Source organism: Rhinatrema bivittatum, chromosome 3, assembly GCF_901001135.1.
Source record: "Rhinatrema bivittatum chromosome 3, aRhiBiv1.1, whole genome shotgun sequence".
NCBI classification, from domain to species: domain Eukaryota; kingdom Metazoa; phylum Chordata; class Amphibia; order Gymnophiona; family Rhinatrematidae; genus Rhinatrema; species Rhinatrema bivittatum.
The window spans coordinates 4,395,385-4,409,878 of NC_042617.1; the positions used below are offsets into that span (position 1 = coordinate 4,395,385).

At 50.3% G+C, this 14,494-nt stretch overlaps 1 protein-coding gene across 1 annotated transcript in view; it reads left to right on the top strand.

Annotated features, from left to right (window-relative positions):
- Positions 1–14,494, top strand: part of SLC22A7 (solute carrier family 22 member 7) — a 103,554-nt gene that overhangs the window by 20,095 nt on the left and 68,965 nt on the right. The window contains exons 3-4 of the mRNA XM_029592822.1: positions 326–480; positions 4,030–4,198. Of these exons, the coding sequence (XP_029448682.1) occupies positions 326–480; positions 4,030–4,198 (324 nt within the window). The remainder of the gene's footprint in view (positions 1–325; positions 481–4,029; positions 4,199–14,494) is intronic.

Sequence of the window (14,494 nt, forward strand, 5' to 3'; positions counted from 1 at the left end):
TTGAGGACCATTCGTCTCTATCTGAGGAATGGTCAAACAACACTTGCGATGAGCAGTGAGTAATAGGGTGGACTGCATCATGATGTAGGGATCTGGATTGCCTATATTAAGGTTCTCTGGGGCTTCTGACATCTTGGAAGTTCCTAAATAAATGGACAGGTGCTGCCCGAGGGAAATGGGTGCTCTTTTCCTACCCAGAGGAGGGCTTTGCCTATGATGAGTTGGGCTTTGCCTACTCTGGGATTCCAGGGCAATTCTCGGGGAGAAAAGGTTCTCATCCTCTGATGTTAACATACCAGTTGTGCTATCATTTTCTCTGTGACAGATTTGGCCGGCGCTTGATGCTACTGGTGTCTTTTGTGTTCTCACTGATTCTTGGGATGGTGTCTGCAGCATCTGTCTCTTTCCTGATGTTTGCAGTCTGCAGGTCTCTCCTTGGAATGGCCCTATGTGGACTCACCATTATCACAGTGGCTCTGAGTAGGTAATTCTTCGCTGTAGACTTCAGTGTCCCTGTTACAACAGCATAATAGAAATGATCAAGGGCCACAGCTTCCAGCCTCTGCTCCACTCATCTCCAACTGTACTGTAGCTTGAATATAGCTGAAGAGGGTAATTAAAAAATCAGGCCAGCATATGGGCCCTTGCGGAGTTCTTTGAAAGTTATCCTCCATATTGACAAATGAATGAGAAAAGATGTTCTTAGCATTTCTTAGCATTTCTTGTAAGATGCATCCCATTTCTACTCAAGACTTTCTCAGAACTTCATTCTATGACCCAAGATTTAAAAACAAAAATCCCAAACTCCTGCCACTTCATGGAGCTGGGAGCTTAGTGCAGATAGAATTCAGGATGTGCATGGAGCTGGGAGCTTAGTGTAGATAGAAGTCAGGATGCGCATGGAGCTGGGAGCTTAGTGCAGATAGAAGTCAGGATGTGCATGGAGCTGGGAGCTTAGTGTAGATAGAAGTCAGGATGCGCATGGAGCTGGGAGCTTAGTGTAGATAGAAGTCAGGATGCGCATGGAGCTGGGAGCTTAGTGCAGATAGAAGTCAGGATGCGCATGGAGCTGGGAGCTTAGTGTAGATAGAAGTCAGGATGCGCATGGAGCTGGGAGCTTAGTGCAGATAGAAGTCAGGATGCGCATGGAGCTGGGAGCTTAGTGTAGATAGAAGTCAGGATGCGCATGGAGCTGGGAGCTTAGTGTAGATAGAAGTCAGGATGCGCATGGAGCTGGGAGCTTAGTGTAGATAGAAGTCAGGATGCGCATGGAGCTGGGAGCTTAGTGTAGATAGAAGTCAGGATGCGCATGGAGCTGGGAGCTTAGTGCAGATAGAAGTCAGGATGCGCATGGAGCTGGGAGCTTAGTGTAGATAGAAGTCAGGATGCGCATGGAGCTGGGAGCTTAGTGCAGATAGAAGTCAGGATGCGCATGGAGCTGGGAGCTTAGTGCAGATAGAAGTCAGGATGCGCATGGAGCTGGGAGCTTAGTGTAGATAGAAGTCAGGATGCGCATGGAGCTGGGAGCTTAGTGCAGATAGAAGTCAGGATGCGCATGGAGCTGGGAGCTTAGTGTAGATAGAAGTCAGGATGCGCATGGAGCTGGGAGCTTAGTGCAGATAGAAGTCAGGATGCGCATGGAGCTGGGAGCTTAGTGTAGATAGAAGTCAGGATGCGCATGGAGCTGGGAGCTTAGTGCAGATAGAAGTCAGGATGCGCATGGAGCTGGGAGCTTAGTGTAGATAGAAGTCAGGATGCGCATGGAGCTGGGAGCTTAGTGTAGATAGAAGTCAGGATGCGCATGGAGCTGGGAGCTTAGTGCAGATAGAAGTCAGGATGCGCATGGAGCTGGGAGCTTAGTGTAGATAGAAGTCAGGATGCGCATGGAGCTGGGAGCTTAGTGCAGATAGAAGTCAGGATGCGCATGGAGCTGGGAGCTTAGTGTAGATAGAAGTCAGGATGCGCATGGAGCTGGGAGCTTAGTGTAGATAGAAGTCAGGATGCGCATGGAGCTGGGAGCTTAGTGTAGATAGAAGTCAGGATGCGCATGGAGCTGGGAGCTTAGTGTAGATAGAAGTCAGGATGCGCATGGAGCTGGGAGCTTAGTGTAGATAGAAGTCAGGATGCGCATGGAGCTGGGAGCTTAGTGTAGATAGAAGTCAGGATGCGCATGGAGCTGGGAGCTTAGTGTAGATAGAAGTCAGGATGCGCATGGAGCTGGGAGCTTAGTGTAGATAGAAGTCAGGATGCGCATGGAGCTGGGAGCTTAGTGTAGATAGAAGTCAGGATGCGCATGGAGCTGGGAGCTTAGTGTAGATAGAAGTCAGGATGCGCATGGAGCTGGGAGCTTAGTGTAGATAGAAGTCAGGATGCGCATGGAGCTGGGAGCTTAGTGTAGAATAGATAGAAGTCAGGATGCGCATGGAGCTGGGAGCTTAGTGTAGATAGAAGTCAGGATGCGCATGGAGCTGGGAGCTTAGTGTAGAATAGATAGAAGTCAGGATGCGCATGGAGCTGGGAGCTTAGTGTAGATAGAAGTCAGGATGCGCATGGAGCTGGGAGCTTAGTGTAGAATAGATAGAAGTCAGGATGCGCATGGAGCTGGGAGCTTAGTGTAGATAGAAGTCAGGATGCGCATGGAGCTGGGAGTTTAGTGTAGATAGAAGTCAGGATGCGCATGGAGCTGGGAGCTTAGTGTAGATAGAAGTCAGGATGCGCATGGAGCTGGGAGCTTAGTGTAGATAGAAGTCAGGATGCGCATGGAGATGGGAGCTTAGTGTAGATAGAAGTCAGGATGCGCATGGAGCTGGGAGCTTAGTGTAGATAGAAGTCAGGATGCGCATGGAGCTGGGAGCTTAGTGTAGATAGAAGTCAGGATGCGCATGGAGCTGGGAGCTTAGTGTAGATAGAAGTCAGGATGCGCATGGAGCTGGGAGCTTAGTGTAGATAGAAGTCAGGATGCGCATGGAGCTGGGAGCTTAGTGTAGATAGAAGTCAGGATGCGCATGGAGCTGGGAGCTTAGTGTAGATAGAAGTCAGGATGCGCATGGAGCTGGGAGCTTAGTGTAGATAGAAGTCAGGATGCGCATGGAGCTGGGAGCTTAGTGTAGATAGAAGTCAGGATGCGCATGGAGCTGGGAGCTTAGTGTAGATAGAAGTCAGGATGCGCATGGAGCTGGGAGCTTAGTGTAGATAGAAGTCAGGATGCGCATGGAGCTGGGAGCTTAGTGTAGATAGAAGTCAGGATGCGCATGGAGCTGGGAGCTTAGTGTAGATAGAAGTCAGGATGCGCATGGAGCTGGGAGCTTAGTGTAGATAGAAGTCAGGATGCGCATGGAGCTGGGAGCTTAGTGTAGATAGAAGTCAGGATGCGCATGGAGCTGGGAGCTTAGTGTAGATAGAAGTCAGGATGCGCATGGAGCTGGGAGCTTAGTTTAGATAGAAGTCAGGATGCGCATGGAGCTGGGAGCTTAGTGTAGATAGAAGTCAGGATGCGCATGGAGCTGGGAGCTTAGTGCAGATAGAAGTCAGGATGCGCATGGAGCTGGGAGCTTAGTGTAGATAGAAGTCAGGATGCGCATGGAGCTGGGAGCTTAGTGCAGATAGAAGTCAGGATGCGCATGGAGCTGGGAGCTTAGTGCAGATAGAAGTCAGGATGCGCATGGAGCTGGGAGCTTAGTGCAGATAGAAGTCAGGATGCGCATGGAGCTGGGAGCTTAGTGTAGCTAGAAGTCAGGATGCGCATGGAGCTGGGAGCTTAGTGTAGATAGAAGTCAGGATGCGCATGGAGCTGGGAGCTTAGTGCAGATAGAAGTCAGGATGCGCATGGAGCTGGGAGCTTAGTGCAGATAGAAGTCAGGATGCGCATGGAGCTGGGAGCTTAGTGTAGGTAGACGTCAGGATGTGCATGGAGCTGGGAGCTTAGTGTAGATAGAATTCAGGATGTGCATGGAGCTGGAACGCCATTAGTATCAGTGACCAGGAGCCTAATGCAATCAATGTACTTCCTGTCTCCTGGATGTCTTGCAGGTGTGGAGTGGGTGGACACGAAGCATCGCACGCTGGCCGGAGTTCTGAGTAGCCTCTGGTGGAGCATTGGGAACATTCTCCTCTCACTGGTTGCGTATCTGATTCGGGACTGGCGCTGGCTGCTCATCGCTGTCACCTCTCCCTGCATTCTGGGTATTCTCAGTATATGGTGAGTAAAATAGACTCTCTGTATAGCACTCTGCCCTCTCCTCACTGTTCTTTCCTTGCAGAATCCCTCCAGAATAATTTTTCAGTCCCAGGTGAAGTGATAGTTTAGATAAGCAAAGAATTGGTTGCAATTCGTTTTGGTGTTAGCGGCATGCAGGGTTCTAGTGGTGCTATTATCATTTGGAAACCCAGACTCTCTGCAGGCTGATTCTTATGTTGGACCAGTAAAGAGAATTTTCCAGAAATTATGCTGCACACAGGCTTTTGAAACCACATTAGGTTCCTTTTTCAGATAACATTCTAGATTCTCCTAAGAAGGGAGCTGCTTAATTTGTGGTTAATTCTAATGTTGGACCGAATGAGAAAATATCAAAACCAGAAAAAGTGCTTGTGAACAGTAAGATTATGTTATGTCCTTGCTTCCTTACAGCATTACTGCTAATGCATCTCATTCCTGATTTACAGCAATCCCTATTCTAATACTGCACCTCATTCAAAGCTTTGCCAATATAACTCACCCCTGCTGCCCTGAAGCATCTCCTGCTATTCCAGTACTGAGACCCCCCACACAGCTCTGCCAATGCACCTCACTCCTGCCCTGCAGCACCCCCTGCTATTCCAGTACTGAGACCCTCACACACAGCTCTGCCAATGCACCTCCCTCCTGCCCTGCAGCACCCCCTGCTATTCCAGTACTGAGACCCTCACACACAGCTCTGCCAATGCACCTCACTCCTGCCCTGCAGCACCCCCTGCTATTCCAGTACTGAGACCCTCACACACAGCTCTGCCAATGCACCTCACTCCTGCCCTGCAGCACCCCCTGCTATTCCAGTACTGAGACCCCACACACAGCTCTGCCAATGCACCTCACTCCTGCCCTGCAGCATCCCCTGCTATTCCAGTACTGAGACCTTCACACACAGCTCTGCCAATGCTCCTCACTCCTGCCCTGCAGCACCCCCTGCTATTCCAGTACTGAGACCCTCACACACAGCTCTGCCAATGCACCTCACTCCTGCCCTGCAGCACCCCCTGCTATTCCAGTACTGAGACCCCACACACAGCTCTGCCCATGCACCTCCCTCCTGCCCTGCAGCACCCCCTGCTATTCCAGTACTGAGACCCCATACACAGAGCTCTGCCAATGCACCTCCCTCCTGCCCTGCAGCTCCCCCTGCTATTCCAGTACTGAGACCCCCCACACACAGCTCTGCCAATGCACCTCACTCCTGCCCTGCAGCACCCCCTGCTATTCCAGTACTGAGATCCTCACACACAGCTCTGCCAATGCACCTCACTCCTGCCCTGCAGCACCCCCTGCTATTCCAGGACTGAGACCCTCACACACAGCTCTACCAATGCACCTCACTCCTGCCCTGCAGCACCTCCTGCTATTCCAGTACTGAGACCCTCACACACACAGCTCTGCCAATGCACCTCACTCCTGCCCTGCAGCACCTCCTGCTATTCCAGTACTGAGACCCCATACACAGAGCTCTGCCAATGCACCTCACTCCTGCTCTGCAGCATCCTCTGCTATTACAGTACTGAGACCCCCTACACACAGCTCTGCCAATGCACCTCACTCCTGCTCTGCAGCATTCTCTGCTATTACAGTACTGAGACCCCCTACACACAGCTCTGCCAATGCACCTCACTCCTGCCCTGCAGCACCCCCTGCTATTCCAGTACTGAGACCCTCACACACTGCTCTGCCAATGCTCCTCACTCCTGCCCTGCAGCACCTCCTGCTATTCCAGTACTGAGACCCCCACACACAGCTCTGCCAATGCACCTCACTCCTGCTCTGCAGCATCCTCTGCTATTACAGTACTGAGACCCCATACACAGAGCTCTGCCAATGCACCTCACTCCTGCCCTGCAGCACCTCCTGCTATTCCAGTACTGAGATCCCATACACACAGCTCTGTCAATGCACCTCACTCCTGTGCTGCAGCATCCTCTGCTATTCCAGTACTGAGACCCCATACACACAGCTCTGCCAATGTACCTCACTCCTGCCCTGCAGCACCTCCTGCTATTCCAGTACTGAGACCCTCACATACAGCTCTGCCAATGCACCTAACTCCTGCCCTGCAGCACCCCCTGCTATTCCAGTACTGAGACCCTCACACACAGCTCTGCCAATGCACCTAACTCCTGCCCTGCAGCACCCCCTGCTATTACAGTACTGAGACCCCATACACACAGCTCTGCCAATGCACCTAACTCCTGCCCTGCAGCACCCCCTGCTATTACAGTACTGAGACCCTCACACACAGCTCTGCGAATGCACCTCACTCCTGCCCTGCAGCACCCCCTGCTATTACAGTACTGAGACCCCATACACAGCTCTGCCAATGCTCCTCACTCCTGCCCTGCAGCACCCCCTGCTATTCCAGTACTGAGACCCTCACACACAGCTCTGCCCATGCACCTCACTCCTGCCCTGCAGCATCCTCTGCTATTCCAGTACTGAGACCCTCACACACAGCTCTGCGAATGCACCTCACTCCTGCCCTGCAGCACCACCTGCTATTCCAGTACTGAGACCCTCACACACAGCTCTGCCAATGCACCTCACTCCTGCCCTGCAGCACCCCCTGCTATTACAGTACTGAGACCCCATACACACAGCTCTGCCAATGCACCTAACTCCTGCCCTGCAGCACCCCCTGCTATTCCAGTACTGAGACCCTCACACACAGCTCTGCGAATGCACCTCACTCCTGCCCTGCAGCACCCCCTGCTATTACAGTACTGAGACCCCATACACAGCTCTGCCAATGCACCTCACTCCTGCCCTGCAGCATCCTCTGCTATTACAGTACTGAGACCCTCACACACAGCTCTGCGAATGCACCTCACTCCTGCCCTGCAGCACCCCCTGCTATTACAGTACTGAGACCCCATACACAGCTCTGCCAATGCACCTCACTCCTGCCCTGCAGCATCCTCTGCTATTACAGTACTGAGACCCTCACACACAGCTCTGCGAATGCACCTCACTCCTGCCCTGCAGCACCCCCTGCTATTACAGTACTGAGACCCCATACACAGCTCTGCCAATGCACCTCACTCCTGCCCTGCAGCATCCTCTGCTATTCCAGTACTGAGACCCTCACACACAGCTCTGCGAATGCACCTCACTCCTGCCCTGCAGCACCCCCTGCTATTACAGTACTGAGACCCCATACACAGCTCTGCCAATGCACCTCACTCCTGCCCTGCAGCACCCCCTGCTATTACAGTACTGAGACCCCATACACACAGCTCTGTCAATGCACCTCACTCCTGCCCTGCAGCACCCCCTGCTATTCCAGGACTGAGACCCCACACACAGCTCTGCCAATGCACCTCACTCCTGTGCTGCAGCATCCTCTGCTATTACAGTACTGAGACCCCATACACACAGCTCTGTCAATGCACCTCACTCCTGTGCTGCAGCATCCTCTGCTATTCCAGTACTGAGACCCCCACACACAGCTCTGCCAATGCACCTCACTCCTGCCCTGCAGCACCCCCTGCTATTCCAGTACTGAGACCCCATACACACAGCTCTGCCAATGCACCTCACTCCTGCCCTGCAGCACCTCCTGCTATTACAGTACTGAGACCCCACACACAGCTCTGCCAATGCACCTCACTCCTGTGCTGCAGCATCCTCTGCTATTACAGTACTGAGACCCCATACACACAGCTCTGCCAATGCACCTCACTCCTGCCCTGCAGCACCCCCTGCTATTCCAGTACTGAGACCCTCACACACAGCTCTGCCAATGCACCTCACTCCTGCCCTGCAGCCCCCCCTGCTATTCCAGTACTGAGACCCTCACACACAGCTCCACCAATGCCCCTCACTCCTGCCCTGCAGCACCCCCTGCTATTCCAGTACTGAGACCCTCACACACAGCTCTGCCAATGCACCTCACTCCTGCCCTGCAGCACCCCCTGCTATTCCAGTACTGAGACCCCATACACAGAGCTCTGCCCATGCACCTCCCTCCTGCCCTGCAGCACCTCCTGCTATTACAGTACTGAGACCCCATACACAGCTCTGCCAATGCTCCTCACTCCTGCCCTGCAGCACCCCCTGCTATTCCAGTACTGAGACCCTCACACACAGCTCTGCCCATGCACCTCACTCCTGCCCTGCAGCATCCTCTGCTATTCCAGTACTGAGACCCTCACACACAGCTCTGCGAATGCACCTCACTCCTGCCCTGCAGCACCACCTGCTATTCCAGTACTGAGACCCTCACACACAGCTCTGCCAATGCACCTCACTCCTGCCCTGCAGCACCCCCTGCTATTACAGTACTGAGACCCCATACACACAGCTCTGCCAATGCACCTAACTCCTGCCCTGCAGCACCCCCTGCTATTCCAGTACTGAGACCCTCACACACAGCTCTGCGAATGCACCTCACTCCTGCCCTGCAGCACCCCCTGCTATTACAGTACTGAGACCCCATACACAGCTCTGCCAATGCACCTCACTCCTGCCCTGCAGCATCCTCTGCTATTACAGTACTGAGACCCTCACACACAGCTCTGCGAATGCACCTCACTCCTGCCCTGCAGCACCCCCTGCTATTACAGTACTGAGACCCCATACACAGCTCTGCCAATGCACCTCACTCCTGCCCTGCAGCATCCTCTGCTATTACAGTACTGAGACCCTCACACACAGCTCTGCGAATGCACCTCACTCCTGCCCTGCAGCACCCCCTGCTATTACAGTACTGAGACCCCATACACAGCTCTGCCAATGCACCTCACTCCTGCCCTGCAGCATCCTCTGCTATTCCAGTACTGAGACCCTCACACACAGCTCTGCGAATGCACCTCACTCCTGCCCTGCAGCACCCCCTGCTATTACAGTACTGAGACCCCATACACAGCTCTGCCAATGCACCTCACTCCTGCCCTGCAGCACCCCCTGCTATTACAGTACTGAGACCCCATACACACAGCTCTGTCAATGCACCTCACTCCTGCCCTGCAGCACCCCCCTGCTATTCCAGGACTGAGACCCCACACACAGCTCTGCCAATGCACCTCACTCCTGTGCTGCAGCATCCTCTGCTATTACAGTACTGAGACCCCATACACACAGCTCTGTCAATGCACCTCACTCCTGTGCTGCAGCATCCTCTGCTATTCCAGTACTGAGACCCCCACACACAGCTCTGCCAATGCACCTCACTCCTGCCCTGCAGCACCCCCTGCTATTCCAGTACTGAGACCCCATACACACAGCTCTGCCAATGCACCTCACTCCTGCCCTGCAGCACCTCCTGCTATTACAGTACTGAGACCCCACACACAGCTCTGCCAATGCACCTCACTCCTGTGCTGCAGCATCCTCTGCTATTACAGTACTGAGACCCCATACACACAGCTCTGCCAATGCACCTCACTCCTGCCCTGCAGCACCCCCTGCTATTACAGTACTGAGACCCCATACACACAGCTCTGCCAATGCACCTCACTCCTGCTCTGCAGCACCACCTGCTATTACAGTACTGAGACCCCATACACACAGCTCTGCCAATGCACCTCACTCCTGCGCTGCAGCTGTCTCTATACTATCTTTATTATTGCTCAGTGTACAGTACATAAGGAAAAAGATACCTGTCATCTATGATAACGCTAGCTATTAGATTCCTGATTATTTTTGTTTAACAGAAACTTGGCTTTACGATTCTGACCTTGTATTGCTGAATCAAGTACCCCCCATCCCTGGTTACTGTGATTTTTCACAACCTCATCTGAATCGTCGTGGTGGTGGATTGATGGTTATTATGAAGGAATCTGGTTCAATTACCTCTTGATCCCATCCCCTCTATTGAATCCACGCTAGTAACATCTACTCTAGGCAATGTTTGCTTAATTTACTGCCCTCCAAACTCCTTACCAGCTGCTTATCTTCTGGGAGTCCCTGGTTTCATTAAAGGTTGACTTATTGCAAACCATCATCCTTAGTGATTTTAATGCTCATATTGACCAGATCCCTGTATCATCCTCTTGGGAAAGCTTTTTACGCACTGTAGTGGGGATGGGCTGCACTCCAGTAATCAATTTTCCGACTCACAGATTCGGCCGAATGCTTGATCTAATATTTCTGAATCCAGACGACTTCATTTTCGATCCCAGCAATTCAAATTATTGTAGCATCCCTTGGTCTGATCACTATTTACTGATATTAAAGCTTCCTTTAACCACCAACTCACCAGATGCAGTCACAGAGAATTACTGAAACACCTTTAGCTGAAATTGGTAAATGGGAGACATTGTTTCTGCTGTTCCTTCTTGGAATTCTAACCATTGCTCTCGTAAAAACATTTTCTGGAAAGCCAGCAAAATCTACCCCATGGTTTTCTTTGGCATTTCAAAAAATAAAACAGCTAAGGCGCTATGAGCACCAGTGGCAGAAACATCCTTCCAAAAGTTCAAAGCTCTCTTACCATCAATTTCTAGCCTATTACAGTTAATGAAAATAAAAAGCAGAATGTTTCCTCAACGATCCCAGCTGCAGGAAAGACGTCTGCAGAGCTGTTTCCTAATGTTAAATGCCTAACTTCTATAACTTCTAATCAAAGATTGCCCCCTGTTGGGTTACAATTATGCTGCAATGATTTTGTTCATTTCCTTTTTTTTTATAAAGTCTTTAATATTGTCAGAAAGCTTGGACCAGATACTGATGCTCAGGCCAACACTTCATGGGTCCAGTTTGCCATTATTATTAGGGTTGAGGTTGCTCAAATTGTTATAGAATGAACTTATCTTCTAGCCCCTTAAACCCATGGATCACTGCACTAGTGAAAGCACCAATGCAAGACATTGGCAATACACTAAGTCACATTGTAAACTTGTTCCTGAAAACCAGGGTTCTTCCCAATTCTTGAAACAAGCAACAGTCCAGTCAATTCTAAAAAAATCAAATGCAGATCCAGTCATTCTAGCTATCTATAGAGCAGGGATTCCCCAACCTGTTACTATCAAACATCAAATGCAGATCCAGTCATTCTAGCTATCTATAGAGCGGGGCTTCCCCAACCCATTACTATCAAACATCAAATGCAGATCCAGTCATTCTAGCTATCTATAGAGCGGGGCTTCCTCAACCCGTTACTATCAAACATCAAATGCAGATCCAGTCATTCTAGCTATCTATAGAGCGGGGCTTCCCCAACCCGTTACTATCAAACATCAAATGCAGATCCAGTCATTCTAGCTATCTATAGAGCGGGGCTTCCTCAACTCGTTACTATCAAACATCAAATGCAGATCCAGTCATTCTAGCTATCTATAGAGCGGGGCTTCCTCAACCCGTTACTATCAAACATCAAATGCAGATCCAGTCATTCTAGCTATCTATAGAGCGGGGCTTCCAAAACCCGTTACTATCAAACATCAAATGCAGATCCAGTCATTCTAGCTATCTATAGAGAGGGGCTTCCCCAACCTGTTACTATCAAACATCAAATGCAGATCCAGTCATTCTAGCTATCTATAGAGCGGGGCTTCCAAAACCCGTTACTATCAAACATCAAATGCAGATCCAGTCATTCTAACTATCTATAGAGTAGGGCTTCCCAAACCTGCTGCTATCAGAGATTTTGACATGCTGGTCCTCTTTGACCTCTCTGCTGCCTTTGACATCGTTCTCACAAGATTAGAATCTCGTACTATTACCGGTGTTGTCCTCTATGGTTTAACTCTCTTCTTCACAATAGACCAGAACAAATACGTTTGGGTAAAATGTGTTCAATCTGGAATTCAGTTCCCTTGGGTATCCCTCACTGTTCCACCACTTTCCTTAACATTTACATTGGTCCCATCTATAAATGTTCAATATTCTCGGCCTCAACTACAGAATTTCTGTTGATGCTCTACTCTTCAAACCATATTCCCTTTCCTGGTCAGAAACCTTCAAAGTATGTCTCCCTCTGCTTGCAGGGGGTGAACATGTGATTATTTCACAAGAAACGTTTACTTAATATTGAAACATTTTCTTTAAATAATTTACCCTCCAATCTTCCTTTCGACAGCTATAATATTACCATGAGCCAAGTTCACAGCCTTGGGGTAACCCTGGACTCTGACCTGTCCTTTGACCTTCATATAAAATCTGTTGTTGAAACTTCGTTCTTCAAATCACAGCTCGTTAAAATGTTGTGCCCACTGCTCAACCCTGATTTTCATACCATCCTTCAGTCTCTTGTACTCAACAGTCTGCACTACTGCACTACTACGCCAGTCTTCCATATTTAGAAACATAAAAATGACGGCAGAAAAGGACAAAATGATCCATCCAGTCTGCCCAGCAAGCTTATGCCGTGCCGTACAAGTCACTCTCATGCTTATCAGTTTCCCAGACCGTAAAAGTCAGGGCGCTTGGTTGCTGTCTGAGTCCAATTCCCCGTTACCTCTTGCCATTGAAGCAGAGAGCAATGATGGAGTTGCATCAAAAGTATCAGGCTTAGTGATTAAGGGTAGTAACTGCCCCACCAGCAAGTTACTCCCATGCACCTTTTTCTTCTTTTCCATCCTCTAGCCACAGTGTTTATCCCATGCCCCTTTGAATTCTTTCACTGTTTTTATCTTCACCACCTCCTCTGGAAGGGCATTCCAGGCATCCACCACCCTCTCCATGAAGAAATATTTCCTGACATTGGTTCTGAGGCATCCTCCCTGGAGCTTCATTTCATGACCCCTAGTTCTATTGATTTCTTTCCAACAAAAAAGGTTTCTCGAATGTACATCACTAAAATCTTTCAGGTATCTGAAGGTCTGTATCCCATCTCCCCCGCACCTCCTCTCTTCCAGGGTATCTGAAGGTCTGTATCCTATCTCCCCCGTGCCTCCTCTCTTCCAGGGTATCTGAAGGTCTGTATCCTATCTCCCCCGCACCTCCTCTCTTCCAGGGTATCTGAAGGTCTGTATCCTATCTCCCCCGCGCCTCCTCTCTTCCAGGGTATCTGAAGGTCTGTATCCTATCTCCCCCGCACCTCCTCTCTTCCAGGGTATCTGAAGCTCTGTATCCTATCTCCCCCGCGCCTCCTCTCTTCCAGGGTATCTGAAGGTCTGTATCCTATCTCCCCCGCGCCTCCTCTCTTCCAGGGTATCTGAAGGTCTGTATCCTATCTCCTCCGCGCCTCCTCTCTTCCAGCGTATCTGAAGCTCTGTATCCTATCTCCCCCGCGCCTCCTCTCTTCCAGGGTATCTGAAGGTCTGTATCCTATCTCCCCCGCGCCTCCTCTCTTCCAGGGTATCTGAAGCTCTGTATCCTATCTCCCCCGCGCCTCCTCTCTTCCAGGGTATCTGAAGCTCTGTATCGTATCTCCCCTGCACCTCCTCTCTTCCAGGGTATCTGAAGGTCTGTATCCTATCTCCCCCGCGCCTCCTCTCTTCCAGGGTATCTGAAGCTCTGTATCGTATCTCCCCTGCACCTCCTCTCTTCCAGGTATCTGAAGGTCTGTATCCTATCTCCCCCGCGCCTCCTCTCTTCCAGGGTATCTGAAGCTCTGTATCGTATCTCCCCTGCACCTCCTCTCTTCCAGGGTATCTGAAGGTCTGTATCCTATCTCCCCCGCGCCTCCTCTCTTCCAGGGTATCTGAAGCTCTGTATCGTATCTCCCCTGCACCTCCTCTCTTCCAGGGTATCTGAAGGTCTGTATCCTATCTCCCCCGCGCCTCCTCTCCTCCAGGGTATCTGAAGCTCTGTATCCTATCTCCCCCGCGCCTCCTCTCTTCCAGGGTATCTGAAGGTCTGTATCCTATCTCCCCCGCGCCTCCTCTCTTCCAGGGTATCTGAAGCTCTGTATCGTATCTCCCCTGCACCTCCTCTCTTCCAGGGTGTACATATTCAGATCAATACGGCCACTCCAGCTGGTTCAGAATGCCAAGCACAAATTTTGTCTGGATCCAAATTTCATGATTATATAACTCCTGTCTTGACAGACATACACTGGCTTCCCATCAAATGGCAGATGATAAGAACATAAGATAAGATATGATATACTGGGTCAGACCAAGGGTCCATCAAGCCCAGCATCCTGTTTCCAACAGTGGCCAAGCCAGATCACAAGTATCTGGCAAGATCCCAAACATTAAATAAATTTCAAGCTACTATTGCTTATTAATTAATAGCAGTTTATGGATTTTTCCTCTAGGAACTTAACCAAACCTTTTTTAAACCCAATTATACTAACTGCTGTAACCACATCCTCTGGCAATGAATTCCAGAGCTTAACCATGCACCGAGTGAAAGAATTTTCCTCGATTT